Here is a 27,246-nt window from a genome sequence, read left to right as displayed (position 1 = left end):
TTACTGCCACATATAGGGCTGGTGCCAGTAGGCTACCCAAAGATGAGTAGACTGTAAAACCTGATTGAAAAAAAAAAACACAAGAGAACAAATGAAAACTTACAAATTGGCATGTGAATACTGGGCAGAAATAATGGGAAGTTATATTAATAAGGAATGCGGAGTAAATTATTTTTTTTCCCCATCATGTCAACTTGATTGGGATGTGGTCGATTTCTGACAGGCTATAAGCCTTATTCCATGGAGATTTAGTATCTGTATCTCAGTCAGTAGGATTTATGAACTTTTAGAGTACATGGTTTCTGAGAGGATATATCCCCTGGTTGTTAGCAGTATGGACAGTAAGACAAACACAGAGGGTCCATGTTAACCTACATCAGATTTGGGATCCAAACAAATGGAACAGATTCAGCGCAACAAAGAACATTAAGGAAGCAATACATATCCGTACAGCTGATACTCTCAACAGGGATGTGAGATTTCGACTGAGCATAGCCTGGAACCCTGCATTGGCTGCTATTAAATCACAATGTGGAAATTAAGATTTTTCGATAACAGACCTGTCATAACATTGGTCTGGTACGGTCTTTAGTGAGTAACACTGTTAGTTGACACAGTGTACAGTGCACCTGCAGAAGAGCCACTCAGTGATTTTTGACAGAGGAAATATTGTAGAATTTGCACAACTTGATCTGGTGGCAAACCTGTGAAGACTTTTACAACAAAAAACATCATTCAGTGCAGGCTTTCACAGTCAGTATTTACATTGTTGATGACTTTCGTTATCTGGGCAGTACATTGTGGTCAAGAATATGTTTCTGTGAACAGGCCATGTGAAGACCACAGCTTAATGCCCATATAACAAAAATCATCAAGAATGTAAGACACCATATCCAGAACACTTTTAACTGAATATGGGCACATTCGTGTAGAGGCAAAGGGAAACATAAATGTGGGTTGTTTGGAAGCTGATGATAGTGATAATCAAAATGAAATGTAACTCTCCTGCATTAGTATGAAGTGCATGGGGGTTTGGTACACCCCCCCCCCCCCCCCTCTTTTTTCATCTGACCTGCTTGTTTCTCCCTTTTGGCGTGTAGAGTTTGTATGTTTAGAGGTAGTATGTAACGGATTGTTAAATTAAGCTAGACAAAATTGTGACTGTTAGCTCTTAATATATGGTCATGTTAAAAATGTGCATTGCTCATAAAATAACACAGAATAGCCTTACTGCACAGGGATACCAACACAACATAAATATTAACTTAGTTTAATACACCTGAGGTTAAAAAAAATATATATTACTTTTGTGAATAAGATTCTATTTGTACTAAATAAGAAATCAGCACATGCTTATACATAAAATAATGCCAATAAATGAAAAGAAAGACAATTTGTTTTTTGTTTTTGTAATTCCAGATTGTTTCTGCTGTGCAGTATTGTCATCAGAAGAAAATCATCCACAGGGATTTGAAGGTAAGCATGATAGAGAAGTTTTAGTTGGAATGGTCATAAATTAACTGCAACTGATTTCTTTGTAATTAGAATTACTACATTATTCTTGAAGTTCAAGGGTATTTTGCCTGTCTAATATATCTTGCCCACCAGATGGCTGGCTCTCCCAAAGGCTATCAGTAGTTCTCCCGTAATATCATCTGTTCCCAACTTTGATCTTTCAGAGCTCCGCCAAAGTCTTCTTGGAGAATCTATCTCCCATCTCATCTTCACCTACGTAATTTCCTTTTCTGTGATATTAGGTAATAGTTCATCTCCCTTGTATGGACAGTCTGTATACTCCTTCAACCTTTCAGCTTTCCCTTCTTTGCTTAGGACTGGTTTTCCATCTGAGCTCTTGATACCCATACAGATGCTTCTCTTTTTCCCCAAAAGCCTCTTTAATTTTCCCGTAGACATTGTCTATTTTTTCCCCTAGTAAAATATCCCTCTAAATCTGTACATTTCTCCTCTATCCATTCCTGCTTAGCCATTTTGCACTTCCCTCAATCTCATTTTTTAAACATTTGTCTTCCCTTCCACTTGTTTCATTTGCTGCATTTTTAAATTTTATTCTTCCATCAGTTAAATTCAAAATCTCTTGATAGCCAAAGATTTCTACTAGGCCTTGTCTTTTTGTCTATATGATCCTCTCTGCCTTCAATATTTTACCTCTTAAAGCTTCCTATTTATCTTCTACTGTAAGTCATGGTTGCACAGTACTAACATGAATTCTTTTGCAGCAGAATGAAAAAACTGGTGGAAGGTGACGCCAGGGAAGATTATTTTGGATTCCAGAGAAATGTAGGAACACGAAAGGCAATACTGACCCTAAGACTTGACTTAGGAAATAGGTTAACAAAAGACAAACCTATGTTTATAGCATTTGAAATTGTTGATTGGAATACTCTCTTCAAAATGCTGAAGGTAACGGAAGTAAAATACAGGGAGGGAAAGTACCTTTACAACTTGTACAGAAAACAAGATGCAGTTATAAGAGTTGAGGGGCATGAAAGGGAGGGAGTGGTTAAGAAGGGAGTGAGACGGGGTTGTAGTCTGTTCCTGGTGTTATTCAATATATACATTGAACAAGCAGTAAAAGAAACCAAAGAAAAATTTGAAATAAGAATTCAAGTTCAGGGTTAAGAAATAAAAACTTTGAGGTTTGCCAATGACATCGTAATTCTGAGAGAGACAGCAAAGGATTTGGAAGAGCAGTTGAGTAGAATGGACAGTGTCTTCAAAGGAGGATATAAGATGAACATCAACAATAGCAAAACAAGATAACTGAGAGTAGTTCAATTAAATCAGGTGATCCTAAGGAAATTAGATTAGGAAATGAAACTCTTTTTGTTATTTGCGTAGCAAAATAACTGATAATGGCTGAAGTAGAGGGGATATGAAATGTAGACCAGCAATGGCAAGAAAAGCATTTCTGAATAAAAGAAATTTGTTAATTCAAATATAGATTGAAGTGTTAGAAAGGCTTGTCTGAAGGTATTTGTCTAGAGTGTAGCCATGTATGGAAGTGAAACATGCACGATAAACAGATTAGACAAGAAGAGAATAGAAGCTTTTGAAATGTGGTGCTATAGAAGAATGTTGAAGATAAAATGGTTTGATCACATAACTAATGAGGAGATACCGAAAGGAATTGGGGAGACAAGAAGTTTGCGGCACAATTTAACTGAAAGAAGGGATCAATTTATAGGACACATTCTGATATATCAATGATCAGCAGTTTAGTAATTGGGGGGGGGGGGGGGGGGGCAGAATAAAAATCATTGAGGGAAACCAGGAGATGAATACAGTAAGCAGATCCAGAAGGATGTAGGTTGCAGTAGATATTCCAAAGATGAAGAGGCTTGTACAGGATAGAGTAGCCTGAAGAGTTGCATCAAACCAGCTCGGACTAAAGACCACAACAACAGCAATGAGAGATTAACTGCAAACAAGCTGTTAATGTTGGAATTAGGTTCTCCCACTAGGACGTCCATGTTGATATTGTGAGTTGGAGAGGGAGCAGATTGCAGATCATTTGTGTGCAGCGATTTGTACAGTGTGATACCCCAATTTTCTGAATGTGTGAACAATCTACCCAAATTGATAACAGTGCCAATTTCCATCTTGTAGACATGTAATTGTGTGTGTGTGTGTGTGTGTGTGTGTGTGTGTCACATGGCAAGCACTTTTATAAGTAGATGTGTTCGTAATTTTTGTTGATTTTGTTGCATGATATCCTTTCTTATTAATCTCTCCCTCCCCCTCCCCCCTCCCTCTGCCCCCCCCCCCCCTCCCGTCTTTCTCTCTCCAGACTGTAGAAACATACAGTGAAAAAACGATGTTGAAAAGGGTTTTGGGCAAGTAGCTTTAATCCAAACAATAATATTTTAGTCTTATATTTCCTGACAGACTATATGGAGGATGAAAAACGTATGGATCAATTGTTGTACACAACTCTGGAAATCGACTAAAATGAAGTGACATGGTACTTAAAAGATGGAAGGCAGGTCATCCATTATGTTTGTAACAACATTGTACCATACAATCAAAAAGCCAGTGCTTTACAAAAGACCAAAATATTTGTAGTTTAAAGTGTGTCTGTTTGCGGGTAAGAACATTGGCTTCAATCATATTTTTAACATTGAATTTGCTCTTAGCATATAATTGTCAAGATTCAGCCAACATGCTGGGTGACCATGTACTATTGGGGTGATGTTGGTCATCAGATTTATGTTATCTGTGATTTTCCTAAATCGCTGTAGGCTTGTGGTTCCTTGGGAAAGGATGCAGCTGAATTTTTATCCAAAACACCCCCAGCCCGTGCTTGTGATCAATATGATGTGAAACCCAGTTCTTCCTTCCTTTGTTCATTATGCTATATATATTATGTGTAGCCCCTGTATTTCACAGTATACAATTTTATACAGTTTCTGTTTTTGCAGATCTTTTGCTTGCTTACAGCAACAATGGAAAAACAAAAATGTACTAAACTTTCAGCTTTTCTTCTATCAGTCATCATTCACACGCCGTTCTACATTAACATACTTACTTTGCAATCCACCGTACTGTGTATGGCAAAAGATACTTTCTACCACCACTACCCATTCCCTTTCATGGGCCACTTGCAAATGGAGTGTGAGGTTAAATTGTCTATATGCCCATAAGACCTTAATTTCTCTTCTCTTGCCTTTGCAGTCCTAATTTGGATTTCCCTGTACCCTACACCCCCACTTCTGTCTGTTCCTGTGCTAGAGGCGGTATTTCTCTATCAAAAATCTGCCATTATAATCAAATGTTTTTGTTATACCTCTTGACCAGTTGTTAGTTTGTAACTTATGTGTCACTCTGGGAACTGGTACTGATACTGTTAAGCATCGTCAGAACATAGAAACTCAGCATTGCGAAAGAGTTCCTCTTCTGTGTGCTTTGTCCAGAAAAGACTATAGTTCACTTGACCCATCATAGCTTAATCTTCATTATTGTACCCAAGTGGCTGTTTTGTTCACTTAATTTGCCTTTGTTCAGTTTTCAGGTAAATATTGCTGTTGTATTCTGTGATGTAAATTGTAAGGTGCTTTAAAGGTGCTTATTAATTGGTTTAACATTGTACTGAGAATTTGTTGCTGGATAGCGAAATGAACATTAAAATAGCTGATCGTGGATTCAGTAATGAAGTCACCAAATATGTTTGTAATTCATTAGTGATAGTGTTAATATGTAATTCAAGCTTCATTAATTCATTTGCCTACTGCACTAATGTTAACTGTTTCCACACAGGACCTTAGTTTTTAGTTTTGTGTATCTTGGAGAAGGTGCCATTTATTTGCATATGATGAAGGAACCTGCGTTTATGTACTCCTTTGTCCCATTTTAGGTGATAACTAAACTAGTATTCATACTTCTAATGTACATCCACTGTAAGTCAACTGTTCTCAATAAACAATATATTTAGTGAATATTATTAAGTAATAAAATGCTAGTAATGTCAACCTCTGTTTATTTCTGAACAGCAATTGTGTTATATTTATATCTGAACAGATATTATCTTTTTGTCTATCTCCAGGCTGAGAATTTGTTGCTGGATAGCGAAATGAACATTAAAATAGCTGATTTTGGATTCAGCAATGAATTCACACCTGGGAACAAATTGGACACTTTCTGTGGCAGCCCACCATATGCTGCACCAGAACTTTTCCAGGGTGAGTTTTAAACTGATATAAAGATAGCTCATATAACGGCTTTGTAGTAATTGCAAAACTCTGCAGATAACCATCAATTAAATGGTCTAGTACTAAATATTGGCCATCATATTTACACACATTGTAGTTTCTCTAACTGGAGAACAATTTTCATAATCCATAACATGCAAGCAACCAAACTGTCTTCTGATCAAAAGGCTTGCATTAGGCTGGAAGTCTGTTGACATTTATTTATATTTTAGTTTTGTTACACACAGTGGGTTTTTGAAAGCCTCTTTCATGCTAATTAGTGCTGCCTCTCCACAGGAATCATACACGTTTAGCGTTGTACTGTGGCCTTCATTTATTATTTTCAGCTCAAGATACTGTAAATTTCACACACACACACACACACACACACACACACACACACACACACACACACACACACAGAGAGAGAGAGAGAGAGAGAGAGAGAGAGAGAGAGAGAGAGAACTAACTAACTAAACACAATCTCCCTTAAGCAAACCGATGGTTCCTGGATATCTTTAGGACATATCCAATCAAACAGCCTCCTCCTTTTGATCATGTTGTGCAATGAATCTCTTTTGTCGTAGTTCAGTTGAGTATCTCTTCATGAGTTGTCCAATCTACCTGTCTAATCTTCAATATTCTTCTGTAGCAACATATTTCGAATATTCCAGTTCTCTTATTGTTTGAAGTGTTTATCATCCATGTTTCACTTCTGTACTGCAGACAAATGTAAAACACATTTTATACTTAAATTTTTATTACTTATTGAAATATTTACCTTTTTCAAAAAAGATTTTCTTGCTATTTCTGGTCCGCATTTTAATATCTATCTACTTCGGGCATTATTTGTTATTTTGCTGCCTAAATAATGGAAGTAATGTACTACTTTTAATGTGTCATTTCCTAATCTAATTCCCTCTTCATGGCGTGATTTAATTCGATGACTCACTGTTGCCCTTGTTTTTCTTTGCAGATGTTCATTTTGTAATCTCTTTTCTAGCCACTATCCATCCCATTCACTTGATCTCCAGTCTACTTGTGGTCTGTAAATCTTGGTTTTGTTTCTTTTCCCTGAACTTAAATTCCATGTACATTTTTTCCCCTTTACTGCTTGCTCACTACACACATTAAGTAATATAGAGGATAGGTTACAATCCTGCCTCACTCCTTGTCATGTCCTTCAACTCTCATAGCTGTAGCGGTATGTGTAAAAGTTGTAGACAACCTTCTACTGTATATCCCTGCTGTCTTCAGAATTTCAGACCGTATATGTTGTTGTTGTTGTGGTCTTCAGTCCTGAGACTGGTTTGATGCAGCTCTCCATGCTACTCTATCCTGTCCAAGCTTCTTCATCTCCCAGTACTTACTGCAACCTACATCCTTCTGAATCTGCTTAGTGTATTCATCTCTTGGTCTCCCTCTACGATTTTTACCCTCCACGCTGCCCTCCAATGCTAAATTTGTGATCCCTTGATGCCTCAAAACATGTCCTACCAACCGATCCCTTCTTCTTGTCAAGTTGTGCCACAAACTTCTCTTCTCCCCAATCCTATTCAATACCTCCTCATTAGTTACGTGATCTACCCACCTTATCTTCAGCATTCTTCTGTAGCACCACATTTCGAAAGCTTCTATTCTCTTCTTGTCCAAACTAGTTATCGTCCATGTTTCACTTCCATACATGGCTACACTCCATACAAATACTTTCAGAAACGACTTCCTGACACTTAAATCCATACTTGATGTTAACAAATTTCTCTTCTTCAGAAACGATTTCCTTGCCATTGCCAGTCTACATTTTATATCCTCTCTACTTAGACCATCATCAGTTATTTTACTCCCTAAATAGCAAAACTCCTTTACTACTTTAAGTGTCTCATTTCCTAATCTAATTCCCTCAGGATCATCCAATTTAATTTGACTACATTCCATTATCCTCGTTTTGCTTTTGTCGATGTTCATCTTATATCCTCCTTTCAAGACGCTGTCCATTCCGTTCAACTGCTCTTCCAAGTCCTTTGCTGTCTCTGACAGAATTACAATGTCATCGGCGAACCTCAAAGTTTTTACTTCTTCTCCGTGAATTTTAATACCTACTCCGAATTTTTCTTTTGTTTCCTTTACTGCTTGCTCAATATACAGATTGAATAACATCGGGGAGAGGCTACAACCCTGTCTCACTCCTTTTCCAACCACTGCTTCCCTTTCATCGACTCTTAGACAGTATATACCATTCAGTATTGTCTCTAAATCTACAAATGCTATGAATGTGTTATTGTGGTCGTTGAGTCTATCTTACAAGACATGTTGTGAGATCAGTATTACCTTTTGTGTTCCTAAAATTCCTCAGAACACAAGTTAATATTTCCGCTAGATCAACTTCTATTTTTCTCATACTCGTGCATGCTTCTACAGTTTCGCATTTCACCTCTAACCATTCCTGCTATGTCATTTTGTAGTTTCTATCAATCTCATTTCTAATAAAATTTGATAGATCATATGTTGTCCGCGAGTTTCTGTTAGTAATTATGTGTTTACCTGTTTGATTCACAGCTGCCTTTGATCTCTCGAAGCTACTCATGTCTTCTGTTGTTATCCTTTTCCCTGTTTCCCAAATGCTCCCTTCTGAAGGACTGAACAACCAGTAGTTCATTTAATTTGTCCAATTAAGCAATCGATCTGAAATCTACCAGTGTCTCCATCTCTCTACCATGTATACAACCTCCTTTGATGACTCTTATACCAAATGTTGAAATTGTGCTCCATGCAGGATTGGACCGGGTGGTTCCTTCTTTCATTCCTCTCATCCTGTCCCCGATTTCCTGCTACTTTTCCTTAATTCCAATCTACCATCACATTTAAATTTTCATATCCCTTAACAATATAAATAATTTCATTTGTATATTCTTTAGATGTTGGAGGGGAGGGGGTTTGATGACAAACCCAACAGCCACCGCCAAACTAAAAGTTTATTTGCATATCTTTCTCATGACAATGCATTTATGAGACCTACTTCTGCAGTACTCCTTTTTGATTTTGTGTTGATAACCCTATACTCACAGGACCAGAAGTCCTGTACCTCCTGCCTCTGCACATCTCTAAATCCCACAGTGCCCAACTTAAACGTATTTGTTTCTCTTTCCACTTCTCTGACCTGCCTACCTGATTAAGGGATCTAATGTATACATTAGAACGTCAGGTTTTTTTTTTACCTGATATCATCATCTGGAGTAGCTCCTGTGTAGAAAACCATTTGGGCTAAGGTGTCCATTTTATCTCCAGACTACATTATCCAAAAGGATTCCATCTTCTTTAGACCATACTTTCAAGCTGCATTTGCACTGGGCATATAACAGCTTTAGTCTCTTATTGCTTTCATCTGTAGTCTCTTACTGCTTACAGCTGTTCGCAGCACCAGCATAGCGATAACATATTGAGTAACTTTGCAAGGCCAGGTCAGTCACTTATCGTCACCTACCCCTGCAACTACCGAAAAGGATTCTGGCCTCCTTCAGGAGCCGTACGTTAATCTTGGTTTTCCATAGATACCCCTCCAATGTGCTTGCATTTATGGTACGGCTATGAGTATCATGGCATGCAAGCTACCCCACAATGTCGAAGTCCATTGTGGGTAGGCAGTTAATGACGTCAAATGGAATTAATAGCAGATAATTACATAATGTGCTACCTTGTCATTTTTACACTGGCAGAATTTTGTGTAATATGGTGCTTTATTTTTGTGTAAATAATCTTACAGTATTTCGTTAAGTGTGAAATTCATAGTTTAACTGCCTGCTATTGCATGAACGTCTCAAAATCTCTTAAATCATACATTTCATGTATTATTCTGGATAGTCAAAGTGTAAAGGCTTTGTTGTACTCTTCCTCTTAATGTGGCCTTGAAGGCAGGCAACTACATTTTAACTGTGTTCATCTTATAACATAGTTCATTTTCTAATTTTGCAGGAAAGAAGTATGATGGACCAGAAGTTGATGTGTGGTCTCTGGGTGTGATATTATATACATTAGTGAGTGGATCACTGCCATTTGATGGCTCTACGTTGAGGGAACTTAGGGAAAGGGTGCTGCGGGGAAAATACAGGATACCTTTCTACATGTCAACAGACTGTGAAAATTTACTCAAGAAATTCCTGGTACTAAATCCTGCTAAAAGGGCATCATTGGAAGTGAGTTACTTTCTACTCATTTTTAGTTTTGTGCTATATAGCATTGGAATTAATGTCATACTTATCTTTTGTGTACAAGTGTGTGTGTGTGTGTGTGTGTGTGTTGGGCGTGCGCACGCACTTATTGACTGACTAATAATACTTGTTTTTATTGTATTGTATCAGTAATACAACTCCAGTTTTGGAATGATTCGAACTACATTAACTTTCAGAACATAATGAAAGACAAGTGGATGAATATGGGTTATGAAGACGATGAGCTTAAGCCATATGTCGAACCTGAGCCAGACTTCAAGGATCTGAAAAGGATAGGTATGATACTTTCTGGCATTATTTTGTAATGTATCATGAATTGCATGACCATATTTCATATATTTGATTCCAATTAACATGTTATGAAGCTGTTAACATATATAGATAAAATAACTTATATATGCCTGAAGACTTCGTAACTAAAAGTCTAAGAAACCGACCTTATCTAGGGTATTGGACAGGTCACAGGTGGCAGATAGTGAACATTCCATCAGATATGGTAGCCAGCTGCGAATACAGAATAAGCAGTCCTGGACCAAGGCAAAACAAAACCAAATCCACTTTGTGTCTGTCTTGTAGCAGGCGGAAAACTTGTCAGCTGCTGTTCCCCAGTGGTGCGGAAATGCAGTGTGTCTCACCAAATACATCGGAGTCCTCTCGCCAACTTAAAAATAAAACAAATACATTTTTTGCAACACTTAATGTACAAACACTTTTGCAACCAAGTAAACTTCATAAAACGGGAGATATGTTAAAAGAACAGAACTTTCAATGATGGACAAGAACACCATGGTTTTCGGCAACTACCCTGTTTTTAAAATTAAAACTGATAAAAGAATACTTGATAATACACCACATCTGAGAATTGCTTTTGCAGTCTTCAGAAATATTTTAAATTGAACAATGGAGGTAAAACTGTTCAGTAATAGATTAATGACAATTTCTCTTAAATGCACAAATAAAAAGGATAACTGAAAAAAACCTAAGAAGTTAATGAAGCTTTGGAAACACCAGAAAGCATCATCTCAAAAATTCCCTCAAACCATGTTAAAATTTTAATGGGTGATTTTGATGCTCAGTTAGGTAAAAAGAAAAGTATAAGAAAACTATCGATGGATTTCCTACACATAAATGGACAAACCAATAAGGCCAAAGACTTGTGGAAATGTGCAAAAGTTTTAACCTTAAAATCATGTCAACACATTTTTTAAAAATGCTTCTAAACAAAAATCTAGTTGGGCACCCAATACATTTATTGGGGAATTTCAAATCGATCGTGTAGCAAATTTCATACCCTAACTACAAAGAAATTTTGAGTGTTGGGAAAGGGGCTAATATTGATTATGGCCATTATTTAACGTGAATAAAAGAAATTTTAAACCTTAAAAATGCTATTAAAAAAAAAAAAAAAAACCAACGAATGGCAAAGCCTAAAGGTAAAGCTCATCAAACATCACAAAATTTAATTCCACTCAAAAACAACACCCGTCGTGGAATGCAGTTTGTGAAACAGCAGTTAAGTCTAGGCATAAGGCATTCAAACATAGGAGTAGTAACAAAACTGAAATTATGTACATCACCTTTCCAGCTGTAAGAAAATAAATATCTAAATTAATCCGACTGACTAAAAGATACTACAAAAATGCCCAACTTTTAGAATTGAAAAAGGCATACGAAAGAACAATACAAGAAACTTTTATAAACATTTGAAACAAAACTAGCTGGTTACCATCCCCAAAGTGCTTGCTTCAAAAATGAAAATAGCGTTTTGGCTCTTAATAACCAGGAAAATTGTGAGGTAATTGCTAATTATTTTGAGAAACTATTAAACTGTCCAGTACCATCGGATAAACTCCAACCACAACAAACTAATAACACCAACCCTAACCCTAAAGTACATGATGAAATCGAAATAACGAAACAAATTAAGAGAGTTAAAAATGATAAATCACCTGGAGAAGATGGTATAATTGCAGAACTACTCAAAGCAACTGGCCCTAACAGTATAAAAGAGATCACTCAACTAATAGGACATATCTGACAACTGCGAAAAAATTGAGAACTGGATAACTGCTCTAAATTATCCATTGCTTAAAAAAGGGGTAGAACTGATGTTCATAATTACCAAGGACTCTCTCTTCTCCTGGTCACATACAAAATTCTCTCGCCGTGTTTACTTGATTGAGTCCAAGAACAGTTGGAACCTAAAATCGGTGAACACCAAGCGGGCTTAAGACCAAAATATTCTGTCCAGAACACTTTCTTAATTTAAAAGTAATCCTTAGGCATCAAATATTTCTAGTAACATTATTGTATGTAAATTTGTGGATTTTAAAAAAGCCTAAAACTCATTTGATGGTGAATCTGTCTTCCAAATTTTAAGGGAACAATGTCTATATAGTAAAGCCTCAACACTGGTTAAGGAAACTTTAAGTGATACTAGCTCTAAAGTTAAATTCGTGGGAGAAATTTCTGAACCATTTGATATAAAGACTGGTGTTAGACAGGGAGATAGACTTTCCTCGTGACTGTTTAACTGTGTTTTGGAAAAGGTAATTACAGAAAGGCAAGAGCAAAAGCTGAGTCAAAATGTGGATTAATCAATCAAGTTAGGTTGAAGTAATATTAGAGTGCATTGCCTCGCCTCTGCAGATGATATGGCAATTTTAACTAGGGGTATTATCACAGCTCAAAAACAGATAGAAATTCTTAAAGAAGCTACAGAAAAAGTAGGATTACAAATGCCATTAAGGAATATATGACATGTAGCAAACAAGCACCAAAGTTTTTGAACATGATATATGGAAAAAATAAAAAGGGTTTCTCAGTTTAAATACTTAGAGAAAATCATACAATAAAGTGGTCTGGAAAGAGCTGCACTTTAAGTTTGCCATCAAAAAAATGACAGCTGCATTCAAATTAACACAAAATGTTTATAATAAAAACTCACTTTCTAAATTCAGTAAATTTAGACATTACAGCACTATAGTCAAACCTGTGTATGTCTTCATGGAGCAGAAACTTTAATTTTAAAGAGAAAGAGGGATATTGAAGAAATTGGAAAGAAAGAAAGAAAGAAAGAAAGAAAGAAAGAAAGAAAGAAAGATTATTAGGAAAATATTAGGACCAAAAATTACTGATGGAGAAACTTGTAGGCTGAGAAGTAGTAAGCAAATATAAGAACACACAGACATGCTTGGTGACATGAGAAAATGAAGACTTAAATTTTACGGGTACATTTAAAAAATGGCACCCACTAGGTTGACAAAACAAATAGTAGAATTCTACAAAAACAGAAGTAAGGCCAAAACTGAACCTATTAAATGGATCGCTGCGATTAAGGAGGATCTTAAAGTAGCTGGTGTAACTCAGGTAGACGTTACAGATAGGAAAGCCATTCAGAAAAAAGATACGTGATAGAAAAGTTGGTCAGAGGGAATTAGAAAATAGACCGAAACACTGTGGTCTGATGAAAGAAAGAGACTTCATTCTGAAAGGATGAAACAGATTTGAACACAAAAGAAAGCCAGTCGTCAAAAGCGAGATTGGCTGATTGTACCTCGTGTGGTCATGTAGACCGTTACATGAAATAAAACGTCAAAGTAAAGTAAATAAATTTGGATGCAGTGCTGATGGCATGTATTTTTTTGAGCTAAAATTGCTGGCCAGTATTTCTGTTAAAGGGAAAACGTTCAGTACTGCCGATTGACACACATGAAAGATCACACATTAAACTAGCCTTTGGAACTAGTTCTTACCTTCAGAAGGTGGGAGGGATGACTTGGGGGAAGGTTGAAAAGGAAGTGCATGTCAATCTGATACCCCAGGATGAAAGAGATCCATCTGTTGTCTCCTTTCTTTTTAACCTTGCCCAACTTACCCATCTCACCTCCCCCATGACCCCCATGAAAATAGGTAATAGGTCTGAAAGCTAGGATAGTGTGTGCACTTTTATATGTAGCCATCAGCATTATTGAAAATTTCCACTCGTGAAAGTAAGTGTAGGCAGCAATTCTCTCTCTCTCTCTCTCTCTCTCTCTCTCTCTCTCTCTCTCTCTTCTATCTATCTATTTATTTATTTATTTATCTGTCCACCTGGAGTGAATTTTCTTTTAACACAATGAACATGTAGCTTTATGTAATGTAGAAGGTAAAAAGTGACGATAAGTAGGAACTGAAGAAATCCTGAAAATAATATTTATTTGTCTGGTTTTCTGTGATAATAGAAAGTAGGAAGAAAATATGCATATGAGTAACTTTTTAATTTTAGATTATGATTCCTGGATTTGAAGTAACCAGTAACAATAGAGGCCAAAGTACTTTTTGTGTGCCTGCTGCTAACTCATGTTCAAGCTAGTGGGGAGAAGATCTTTGTCCAGCTGTGCTGTTTTCCATGGTTTCACCAAACTGATTAATGCAAATGTCAAGATTATCATGTACACTTGGAGCTGATATTTTGTTTCAGCATATGCCGAGCAATGGCAGCAGGTTATTACTTGTTATGGTGATGTTGTGCATAGTAAAACTAATTTCACTTTGCGTCAGTCATTTTCACCATTTTGTCAGTTAAACCGCCTTTTCATATTCTGCAGTGAATTTAAAACTGGCGGTGGTATGAGGATCTCAACAGTATGAGGAGGTACAATCAAGTGTTGTGCTGAAGGAAGGTATCACTGTTTTGGTTTTGAGAATATAAAATAGTAAAGCTGTCCTCGACCTGACAATTGATTTTAAACTAAAATATTTTACAGTTGATATTACACTTTAATTTAAAAGTTCTACACTGTTCTAATCATACTTATTCCACCAATTACAACATATATGGTTTGCATTCAAAAGTGTTAGATTTTATTTTGATATTTTCTCTTAAATCGAAACATTTATGACCCACATACTGCTAATGCTTAATTATTTCACATCCTGGCTGTTTCAGCATCAAGGACATTCTTCAGCACAAACGGTTTTTTTTTTTTTTTTTTTTTTTTTTTTTTTTTTTTTTTTTTTTTTTTTTTAAAAAAAAACATTGTGAATTGTGTACGGACACTGGTTTCCTTTTTTGTGAATTGTGTGTAGACACTGGTTTCCTTTTCACTGTGACTGTGGTAGGTTTTCTGTGCTCCAGCTAATGTGTTAATGTTGCTAATCTGTATTTAATAATTTTGTCTTTTCTCTTCTGGTCACGTGAAGTAGAGCCTAAAACGGAGTATACCTCGATTAAAAATATATTACACTGCACACACTAAATACTTGTATTCGTCAATCATTTTCTCTTAATTCCTTCAGTGTTTTGCTGTTACATTGAGTTATGTTGTTGACTGATGATGGAAACAAGCAAATTTATTTCATTTTAAGGAGCAGTGTTCGTGGAAAAATATACACTTACACACACCAATAAAAATGCACACTGGAATATATCAGGGGTGTTCAAAAGAAAAGGTATAAAACAGTGGATAAAATTATTCAAAAGTAATCCCGAGAGGCCTGAGTACCACTATCCCACTGTTTCAGGAGGAAAAGGATTCCTTTTCCCAGAATTCCTGTGGATGTGATAGTAACCAGTTCTTCACTGTGTCCTTCAGTTCATCATCTAAACTGTTGCGCCTTCCTTCGAGATGTTTTTTTAGCGGACCAAATACACAGAAGTCACAGGGCAACGTGTCCAGCTGTAGGGCTGATCCCGAGGTGCTCTCACTTGAACTCCGGCCATTACACTTTGTGTGATCTTCGAGAGGGGTGGATGTGCATTTTTGTGGAGCAGAATCACTCTCTCCATTAGTAGCCAGGCAGTTTGCTCTTGGGCTTGCATAGGCTATGGGGTGTCTCACAGCATGTGTCACTGTTAATGTTTTTTCCGTTATCAAGGAATTCAGTGAGTGTCGGACATTGGATGACGAAAATGACAGTGGGCATCACCTTGTCTCCCATGGGCACAGCTTTGAATATTTTAGGGGGAGGTTACAATGCATGCTTTCATTGCCTAGATGTCTAACTGTCCAAAAGTGGAGTACACAAATTTCAACCAGTTTGGTTGTTACAATGTTTTCTACCTTTCATCTGAACACTCATTATACACAGAAGAGCCAAAGAAACTGGTACACCTGCCTACATATCAGGGGCCCCTTATCACTTCAACTGCACATGCCCCGCGCCATTACAGAGCCTGCATCAGCATGAACAGTCCCCTGCTGACATGCAGGGTCCATGGATTCATGAGATTGTCTCCATACCCGTACACATCCATCTGCTCGATACAATTTGAAACAAGACTCGTCCAACCAGGCAACATGTTTCCAGTCATCAACAGTCCAATGTCAGTGGTGACAGGCACAGGTGAGGCATAAAGCATTGTGTCATGCAGTGATCAAGGGTTACATGAGTAGGCCTTCGGCTCCAGAAGTCCATATCAATGATGTTTCAATGAATGGTTCGCATTCTAACACACTTGTTGATGGCCCAACATTGAAATCTGCAGCAATTTGCAGAAGGGTTGCACATCTGTCACACTGAATGATTCTCTTCAGTCGTCATTGTTCCCGTTTTTGCAGGGTCTTTTTCCGGCTGCAGCAATGTTGGCGATTTGATGTTTTACTGGATTTGTGATATTCACAGTACATTTGTGAAGTTGATGTACAGGGAAATCCCCACTTCCTCGCTACATCGGAGATGCTGTTTCCCATCACTCATGCACCAACTATGACACTATGTTCAACCTCACTTAAATCTTGATAATTTGCCATTGTAGCGGCAGTAACCAATCGTAACAACTGTACCAGACACTTGTTGTCTTATAAACATGTTGTCGACGGCAGTTCCATATTCTACCTGTTCAAATATATCTGTATTTGAATACCCATGCCTATATCAGGTTCTTTGGTGCTTCAGTGTAATATGTATATGACAAAATGACATCAGTGAAAATGCAGTACAGAATATAATTTGTATATGAGGTAAAACGTACTGAGTGGTAGATACAGTGTTGAAAGGGCGTGACTTCCAATCCACTGCTTACTGTAGCACTACTTCCTTTTTTTGTGGGTAGTATTTCATCCTCATAGAAAAAAAATTCAAGACAGGTCTGGAGTATCATGCAGTGCAGACCAGCTGTTATAGCTTCTTCTGCTATAATACACCATTTGGAAGTGGCATGGAAAGGCGCGCAGTCAGCACACTGCGCCCGCAGCCCATTTCAGTTTTCCAGACCTTGGAGATGCTACTTCTGATTCGTGTAAATCATCAGTAAATCTCAATGGGCTGAGAGTACCCCATTCCAATTCTTCCAAGGAAAAATCTGATCTGAAACAGAATATACAAGCAATGAAGATTAGCAATTTCAGTATGAAATTACACGTGATTATTCGTATTGTTTCCCAAAGAGAGGAATATCCATTGTCAGTGAAGTGTAACTCAAAACGAGGTGGCTATTGTCTATGGTTATTGTCTTTCAAAAAATGCTAGAAATGTAAGGCTTCTATCAATCCCAGTTTCATTGAGAGGCAATGGAGGAATATTTTGGTGTTCTAGGCCTCATACATTGTAAAAATTGTTCAGTTTGTTTTACGAATGTGAAAATCCAACTAAGTGAACTAGAGGAGAGTCATCTAGATTAAGCAATGGTTTTCACAAACTGCACTGCCAAGATTAACACTGTAGTCATTTATAGCGACACAGGCAAAACATTACACTTGACAGTTCACGTTATGTCAAGTCAGGTTGCCTATACTGCAATAGTGATGTTGCAACAGCAGCCTGTATACAAATAACAGATGATATAGATTTCCATTCCACCTTGTAAATGTAAGCTATTGAGCAATAACAATTTATTTTTTAGTCGGTGCCACAATGACGGCTAATAAATAACTGCGTAATACTGTAGGGATAACTATAACAAAGCACACTCTTTTGATAATGGAGGAAAGAAATACAGGAAACAAGTATTTGATGATGACCAATATCTTGAAAACAATACAGTACATAAATTACCAAATAAATAGTAACTGAGATGGTAAATTCTTACTCTAAGTTTTGTTATGACAGTGATGCAATAAATAATCAATATTCGTAGCTTTTTACACAGCAGTTTATGGCGACAATGGCACAATTTCATCCAACTCACTGTCATTACTGTTTTCGGAATCAGTAACAGAACAGTCTTCATCACCAAGGCAAATCATTAGCTGTTCATGATCACTAATGATGCCTTCCATTGTCTGTGCTGCTTGTGTAAGTTGTTCAACAAGCTCAAAGTTTTTCCTCCACAAGGCTGCATCCACAGTCACAAGAACTTCACGCAACAGCCTCTCCACCTACGTTATTGTGGAGGACTTATTATGTTTCCTTATGTTTGTCTTCAGATCACTCCATACTACGTTGATGGGGTTGAAATGGCAGTGATATGATGGCAGCTTAATTACAGTATGATGCTGCTCCACGGTGATTTCATCCACTACATATGTAGGCATCATAGGCTTATTTTCTTTTAACAAAGAAATATGACAAGAGCTTCATCTTGCTCATATCTGCAGCAACATTTCAGGCCTGTAACCACTGCACGTAACTTCTTTGCAGTAGTTTGTGGTTGGTGCTTCGTTCAGTAGCACTGAAATAGTATATAGTGCTCTCCATTAAAATTGCTTTAGGGCCAGAAAACTGTTCTAAAAGTTTCCCAAACCACTCGACAAATTGTATGTGGTCCATGTCTTCAAGGTAATCACCTGTCTTTTATTACTGAGAAACTAAAAGTACATAAGGAACAAAACCACTGGAACAACATGCATGGACTGCTTCTCTTCTCATCAGCTTATGACCACTACTGCTTAGTGTGCCATCCATTCAGCATTAATTGCCAGTTTCCCCAGCATTAACCCATGTTTTGACTAGCCGTATTATGGAATGAATGGCCCGCCCACAATTTTCTGCAAGAATGTGCTGTGAGCCATTACAAAATGTGCCTTTTCTAACACGACTTGACACATCTACCGAGCACTTTGTAGTGGAAATCCGTACTTGTCAGCACAATTTTGAGTGAAGTTTTCCCAATCCCGAAAAGTTTACTTTCTTTTAACAACACTAGCAACTTAGCTGTGGTAGGATATCCATTCCTGTCATAGTAAACAGAAAGATGCCAGTGAATAGCATCAGTCTGGAAAGAAACTTAAGTTTGTGCAGGGAGTATATGACCTGGGAGATCCGGGAAAAACCCAGGAAATTTGTCATCCGGGAGAAAACCGGGAAAACCCCAGGAATTATTTAGAATTCCAGGAATTTTTCGTTGTTTTAGTTTTCAGCTAAATTTTTGTAATTTTGAGTGGTAAGAACCGATACTCTAACAAAGGATATTACTGTATCCCACTACTGCAGAATAATACCGCGGCATTGGTAAAGTACCGGAACTTCAAGCGCTGATACGAGGGCAGTTCAATAAGTAATGCAACACATTTTTTTTCTCGGCCAATTTTGGTTGAAAAAACTGCAAATTTCTTGTGGAATATTTTAAAACATTCCCGCTTCGTCTCGTATAGTTTCATTGACTTCCGACAGGTGGCAGCGCTGTACGGAGCTGTTAAAATGGCGTCTGTAACGGATGTGCGTTGCAAACAACGGGCAGTGATCGAGTTTCTTTTGGCGGAAAACCAGGGCATCTCAGATATTCATAGGCGCTTGCAGAGTGTCTACGGTGATCTGGCAGTGGACAAAAGCACGGTGAGTCGTTGGGCAAAGCGTGTGTCATCATCGCCGCAAGGTCAAGCAAGACTGTCTGATCTCCCGCGTGCAGGCCGGCCGTGCACAGCTGTGACTCCTGCAATGGCGGAGCGTGCGAACACACTCGTTCGAGATGATCGACGGATCACCATCAAACAACTCAGTGCTCAACTTGACATCTCTGTTGGTAGTGCTGTCACAATTGTTCACCAGTTGGGATATTCAAAGGTTTGTTCCCGCTGGGTCCCTCGTTGTCTAACCGAACACCATAAAGAACAAAGGAGAACCATCTGTGCGGAATTGCTTGCTCGTCATGTGGCTGAGGGTGACAATTTCTTGTCAAAGATTGTTACAGGCGATGAAACATGGGTTCATCACTTCGAACGTGAAACAAAACGGCAATCAACGGAGTGGCGCCACACCCACTCCCCTACCAAGAAAAAGTTTAAAGCCATACCCTCAGCCGGTAAAGTCATGGTTACAGTCTTCTGGGACGCTGAAGGGGTTATTCTGTTCGATGTCCTTCCCCATGGTCAAACGATCAACTCTGAAGTGTATTGTGCTACTCTTCAGAAATTGAAGAAACGGCTTCAGCTTGTTCGTAGGCACAAAAATCTGAACGAACTTCTCCTTCTTCATGACAACGCAAGACCTCACACAAGTCTTCGCACCCGAGAGGAGCTCACAAAACTTCAGTGGACTGTTCTTCCTCATGCACCCTACAGCCCCGATCTCGCACCGTCGGATTTCCATATGTTCGGCCCAATGAAGGACGCAATCCGTGGGAGGCCCTACGCGGATGATGAAGAAGTTATTGATGCAGTACGACGTTGGCTCCGACATCGACCAGTGGAATGGTACCATGCAGGCATACAGGCCCTCATTTCAAGGCCGTAGCATTGAATGGAGATTACGTTGAAAAATAGTGTTGTGTAGCTAAAAGATTGGGGAATAACCTGGTGTATTTCAATGCTGAATAAAACAACCCCTGTTTCAGAAAAAAAATGTGTTGCATTACTTATTGAACTGCCCTCGTAGAAAGCCCCGAAGCTGAAATCGTTATAGGTACAGAAAGCTGGCTGAAGCCAGAGATAAATTCTGCCGAAATTTTTACAAAGGCACAGACGGTGTTTAGAAAGGATAGATTGCATGCAACCGGTGGTGGCGTGTTCGTCGCTGTTAGTAGTAGTTTATCCTGTAGTGAAGTAGAAGTGGATAGTTCCTGTGAATTATTATGGGTGGAGGTTACACTCAACAACCGAGCTAGGTTAATAATTATCTCCTTTTACCGACCTCCCGACTCAGCAGCATTAGTGGCAGAACAACTGAGAGAAAATTTGGAATACATTTCACATAAATTTTCTCAGCATTTTATAGTCTTACGTGGGGATTTCAATTTACCAGATATAGACTGGGACACTCAGATGTTTAGGACGGGTGGTAGGGACAGAGCATCAAGTGACATTATACTGAGTGCACTATCCGAAAATTACCTCGAGCAACTAAACAGAGAACCGACTCGTGAAGATAACATCTTGGACCTACTGATAACAAACAGACCCGAACTTTTTGACTCTGTAAGTGCAGAACAGGGAATCAGTGATCATAAGGCTGTTGCAGCATCCCTGAACATGGAAGTAAATGGGAATATGAAAAATGGGAGGAAGGTCTATCTGTTTAGCAAGAGTAATAGAAGGCAGATTTCAGACTACCTAACAGATCAAAACGAAAATTTCTGTTCCGACACTGACAATGTTGAGTGTTTATGGAAAAAGTTCAAGGCAATCATAAAATGCATTTTAGACAGGTACGTGCTGAGTAAAACTGTGAGGGACGGGAAAAACCCACTGTGGTTCAACAACAAAGTTAGGAAACTACTGCGAAAGCAAAGAGAGCTTCACTCGAAGTTTAAACGCAGCCAAAACCTCTCAGACAAACAGAAGCTAAACGATGTCAAAGTTAGTGTAAGAAGGGCTATGCGTGAAGCGTTCAGTGAATTCGAAAGTAAAATTCTATGTACCGACTTGACAGAAAACCCTAGGAAGTTCTGGTCTTACGTTAAATCAGTAAATGGCTCAAAACAGCATATCCAGACACTCCGGGATGATGATGGCGTTGAAACAGAGGGTGACACGCGTAAAGCTGAAATACTGAACACCTTTTTCCAAAGCTGTTTCACAGAGGAAGACCGCACTGCAGTTCCTTCTCTAAATCCTCGCACAAACAAAAAAATGGCTGACATTGAAATAAGTGTCCAAGGAATAGAAAAGCAACTGGAATCACACAACAGAGGAAAGTCCACTGGAACTGACGGGATACCAATTCGATTCTACACAAAGTACGCAAAAGAACTTGCCCCCCTTCTAACAGCCGTGTACCACAAGTCTCTAGAGGAACGGAAGGTTCCAAGTGATTGGAAAAGAGCACAGGTAGCCCAGTCTTCAAGAAGGGTCGTCGAGCAGATGCGCAAATCTAAAGACCTATATCTCTGACGTCGATCTGTTGTAGAATTTTAGAACATGTTTTTTGCTCGCGTATCATGTCGTTTTTGGAAACCCAGAATCTACTATGTAGGAATCAACATGGATTCCGGAAACAGTGATTGTGTGAGACCCAACTCGCTTTATTTATTCATGAGACCCAGAAAATATTAGATACAGGCTCCCAGGTAGATGCTATTTTCCTTGACTTCCGGAAGGCGTTCAATACAGTTCCGCACTGTCGCCTGATAAACAAAGTAAGAGCCTACGGAATATCAGACCAGCTGTGTGGCTGGATTGAAGAGTTTTTAGCAAACAGAACACAGCATGTTGTTATCAATGGAGAGACGTCTACAGACATTAAAGTAACCTCTGGCGTGCCACAGGGGAGTGTTATGGGACCATTGCTTTTCACACTATATATAAATGACCTAGTAGATAGTGTCAGAAGTTCCATGCGGCTCTTCGCGGATGATGCTGTAGTATACAGACAAGTTGCAACATAAGAAAATTGTAGTGAAATGCAGGAAGATCTGCAGCAGATAGGCTCTTGGTGCAGGGAGTGGCAACTGACCCTTAACATAGAATGTAATGTATTGCGAATACATAGAAAGAAGGATCCTTTATTGTATGATTATATGATAGCGGAACAAACACTGGTAGCAGTTACTTCTGTAAAATATCTGGGAGTATGCGTATGGAACGATTTGAAGTGGAATGATCATATAAAATTAATTGTTGGTAAGGCGGGTACCAGGTTGAGGTTCATTGGGAGAGTCCTTAGAAAATGTAGCCCATCAACAAATGAGGTGGCTTACAAAACACTTGTTCGACCTATACTTGAGTATTGCTCATCTGTGTGGGATCCGTACGAGATCGGGTTGACGGAGTAGATAGAGAAGATCCAAAGAAGAGCAGCGCGTTTTGTCACAGGGTTATTTGGTAACCGTAATAGCGTTACGGAAATGTTTAGCAAACTCAAGTGGCAGACTCGGCAAGAGAGGCGCTCTGCATCGCAGCGTAGCTTGCTCACCAGGTTTCGAGAGGGTGCGTTTCTGGATGAGGTATCGAATATATTGCTTCCCCCTACTTATACCTCCCGAGGAGATCACGAATGTAAAATTAGAGAGATTCGAGCATGCACGGAGGCTTTCCGGCAGTCGTTCTTTCCGCGAACCATATGCGACTGGAACAGAAAAGGGAGGTAATGACAGTGGCATGTAAAGTGCCCTCCGCCACACACCGTTTGGTGGCTTGCGGAGTGTAAATGTAGATGTAGATGTAGATTAAAACATGAACGAGAGAAAAAACGAAAATAAAACTTAAATTGCAGAGGAAATGCCCCATATAAAATAACACAGTGCACGTACAAGTGTCTGCCAACAGCAAAATGTGTGAAAGGCTTTAGGAAGACTATGCAATGCTTCATAACAAAGAATTGCCTCCAATGAGCGTGACGTCACAACTGCTTACATTACATTCATTTAAGCAGTTATGAGCGGGCTCATGCACACGCACATTTGAGTCGCGTAGGAGTAATACTTGCTCCCGCTTCTGGCTACAGAAATATGGCTGTTGGCTGTGTAAGCAGCAGTAGCAGCAACCACCCACATAGGTTACCCGGAAATATTTTACTGGTGCGCCCAAGGTTTTTGGACATTTTTGAACACATTCTAAGTTGATTTTTGAATACGTGCATAGTGCACGTGATGTCTCCGCCAGGGGAATCCTCGTCACATCTAGAAATGAACTTTCCTGCAAACAAAACGGGACTGGGCTATACGAGCTTAGCGGAATAAGGCCGAACCGGAGAATGCCAACAGCTGCTTGTTGATTCGGTTTGCAAATGTTCACCATTGTTATAATCACTAGCGAAATCCTTAGATTCAGACTACCAGAGTGGAAATAAACGACTAACAGGAATAACAGGTAAGAAAGATTATGTATTATCTTCTAGGTGTATCGAAGAAAGTGAAAGTCTGCCAAAAATTTTTGACCAGATTGCTACACTAGACAGGGCCAGTTGTATTCACCAGTTAGCAGCCGCTTAAGTTTCATTCTGGGAGTATCGCGGAAAACGCATTATATGAACACGTAATAACAGCTAACTGGAGAATAATCACTGGGTAACTAAACCGGTGATTGTGGCAGGGTTAGTAAAGTTAACCGGAGAATGAGTTTTGACAGTGGTAGGAATAGTTACAGACTTAGTGATGTCAAGATTGTTTGTTAGAACGAGGAAGGAGAAGAAACGGGGGCATCACACAAATTATGGAAGAATATGACGATTTCAAGTTTATACAAAAATTTCGTTGTACTACTTTTCGGTCTCGTTCAAGAGAAATTGGAGCGTATGAATGAAATGTGAAACTATTTCCTAACATAAAGCTTTTTGATTGTGGTAGGTATTTCGTATTGGTACTTCGTGAATTATATTGTCGTACTATAAAAATGATCATTATTTCCAAAGCAGTCTCGCTTATTTTGTGTGTTACAATTGCTGCGATATTGGAAAGGCCTATTTTGTTTTTTCCAACACACAGTGACAAAATAGACGCAATCAGATCGAGAAACCACACCAGTCTTGGATACTACTTGTATTAACAGCTTTTTCAGTATTATATGACGACGTTTCGATTTTTCTTGTAGCAAAATGTTTGACAAACTATGATGAGGTAATAGTTCCTTCGCAGAAAGGAAAGCACGCCATGTAAACCTGTAGCAAGATTAGAGAGAAAAATCGCTAGGGCCTAAGGATTGAAGAAATGTGTACTGTCTTGCATGTCTCTTGTTTCTACTGGTTTTAGGTATCCTATATTTAATTTTATGTCACACAGAAGAGCAAGCTATTAGCTAATAGGCATAAAAAGTCCAGATTTTCTGAAGAGTTCTTGTTCTCCCGGTTACAAATAATCCCATCCAGTATTAATTGCATTTATTTTTATTTTTTAGAGGGCAGGATGTCAAACCGGCCGACTCTGACTGGGAAAGGCTCTAAAGGACATTTTAATTTCCACTGTCCTGAAATAGTTTGATGGCATGCATTGCAAAATATACACGTTTGAGTTCCACAGAGTGCAGTACAGTGACGTGTGGTATAAGAACGTTGTTTGAAGAGGCGTGGCACTGCACTTCGGCACACTTAAGACCGAATTACGTGTCTTACATTTCCTCGAAGATATATGTTTTATGTATCAGCCTCTTCAGAAGGATGTGCGCTACAAAATGAACTTATTTTTGAAAAGAGAGTGTGTGTGCGTGTGTGTGTGTGTGTGTGTGTGTGTGTATATATAAAAAAAAGATGATGTGACTTACCGAACGAAAGTGCTGGCAGGTGGAGGGACGCACAAACAAACACAAACATACACACAAAATTCAAGCTTTCGCAACAAACTGTTGCCTCATCAGGAAAGAGGGAAGGAGAGGGAAAGACGAAAGGAAGTGGGTTTTAAGGGAGAGGGTAAGAAGTCATTCCAATCCCGGGAGCGGAAAGCCTTACCTTAGGCGGAAAAAGGACGGGTATACACTCGCGCGCACACACACACACACATACAGACACAAGCAGACATATTTAAAGACAAAGAGTTTGGGCAGAGATGTCAGTCGAGGCGGAAGTGCAGAGGCAAAGATGATGTTGAATGACAGGTGAGGTGTGAGTGGCGGCAACTTGAAATTAGCGGAGATTGAGGCCTGGTGGGTAACGGGAAGAGAGGATATATTGAAGAGCAAGTTCCCATCTCCGGAGTTCGGATAGGTTGGTGTTGGTGGGAAGTATCCAGATAACCCGGACGCTGTAACACTGTGCCAAGATGTGCTGGCCGTGCACCAAGGCATGTTTAGCCACAGGGTGATCCTCATTACCAACAAACACTGTCTGCCTGCGTCCATTCATGCGAATGGACAGTTTGTTGCTGGTCATTCCCACATAGAATGCATCACAGTGTAGGCAGGTCAGTTTGTAAATCACGTGGGTGCTTTCACACGTGGCTCTGCCTTTGATCGTGTACACCTTCCGGGTTACAGGACTGGAGTAGGTGGTGGTAGGAGGGTGCATTGGACAGGTTTTACACCGGGGGCGGTTACAAGGATAGGAGCCAGAGGGTAGGGAAGGTGGTTTGGGGATTTCGTAGGGATGAACTAACAGGCTACGAAGGTTATGTGGACGGCGGAAAGACACTCTTGGTGGAGTGGGGAGGATTTCATGAAGGATGGATCTCATTTCAGGGCAGGATTTGAGGAAGTCGTACCCCTGCTGGAGAGCAACATTCAGAATCTGATCCAGTCCCGGAAAGTATCCTGTCACAAGTGGTGCACTTTTGTGTTTCTTCTGTGGGAGGTTCTGGGTTTGAGAGGATGAGGAAGTGGCTCTGGTTATTTGCTTCTGTACCAGGTCGGGAGGGTAGTTGCGGGATGCGAAAGCTGTTGTCAGGTTGTTGGTGTAATGGTTCAGGGATTCCGGACTGGAGCAGATTCGTTTGCCACGAAGACCTAGGCTGTAGGGAAGGGGCTGTTTGATGTGGAATGGGTGGCAGCTGTCATAATCGAGGTACTATTGCTTGTTGGTGGGTTTGATGTGGACGGACGTGTGAAGCTGGCCATTGGACAGGTGGAGGTCAACTTTAAGAAAAGTGGCATGGGATTTGGAGTAGGACCAGGTGAATCTGATGGAACCAAAGGAGTTGAGGTTGGAGAGGAAATTCTGGAGTTCTTCTTCACTGTGAGTCCAGATCATGAAGATGTCATCAATAAATCTGTACCAAACTTTGGGTTGGCAGGCTTGGGTAACCAAGAAGGCTTCCTCTAAGCGACCCATGAATAGGTTGGCGTACGAGGGGGCCATCCTGGTACCCATGGCTGTCCCCTTTAATTGTTGGTATGTCTGGCCTTCAAAAGTGAAGAAGTTGTGGGTCAGGATGAAGCTGGCTAAGGTAATGAGGAAAGAGGTTTTAGGTAGGGTGGCAGGTGATCGGAGTGAAAGGAAGTGCTCCATCGCAGCGAGGCCCTGGACGTGCGGGATATTTGTGTATAAGGATGTGGCATCAATGGTTACAAGGATGGTTTCCGGGGTAACGGATTGGGTAAGGATTCCAGGCGTCCGAGAAAGTGGTTGGTGTCTTTGATGAAGGATGGGAGACTGCA

The 27,246-nt window shown here is 39.4% G+C and overlaps 1 protein-coding gene across 9 annotated transcripts in view; it reads left to right on the top strand.

Annotated features, from left to right (window-relative positions):
* Window positions 1-27,246, top strand: part of LOC126481357 (serine/threonine-protein kinase MARK2-like) — a 303,564-nt gene that overhangs the window by 174,066 nt on the left and 102,252 nt on the right. For all 9 annotated transcript variants that reach the window (XM_050105112.1, XM_050105094.1, XM_050105085.1 and 6 more), the window contains 4 exons: window positions 1,420-1,476; window positions 5,561-5,696; window positions 9,675-9,895; window positions 10,108-10,207. In XM_050105112.1, the coding sequence (XP_049961069.1) occupies window positions 1,420-1,476; window positions 5,561-5,696; window positions 9,675-9,895; window positions 10,108-10,207 (514 nt within the window). The remainder of the gene's footprint in view (window positions 1-1,419; window positions 1,477-5,560; window positions 5,697-9,674; window positions 9,896-10,107; window positions 10,208-27,246) is intronic.

Source organism: Schistocerca serialis, chromosome 1 (genome assembly GCF_023864345.2).
Source record: "Schistocerca serialis cubense isolate TAMUIC-IGC-003099 chromosome 1, iqSchSeri2.2, whole genome shotgun sequence".
Taxonomy (NCBI): Eukaryota; Metazoa; Arthropoda; class Insecta; order Orthoptera; family Acrididae; genus Schistocerca; species Schistocerca serialis.
Note: the sequence above shows the minus strand (reverse complement) of the source record. Positions and strands in the feature narration are given on the sequence as shown.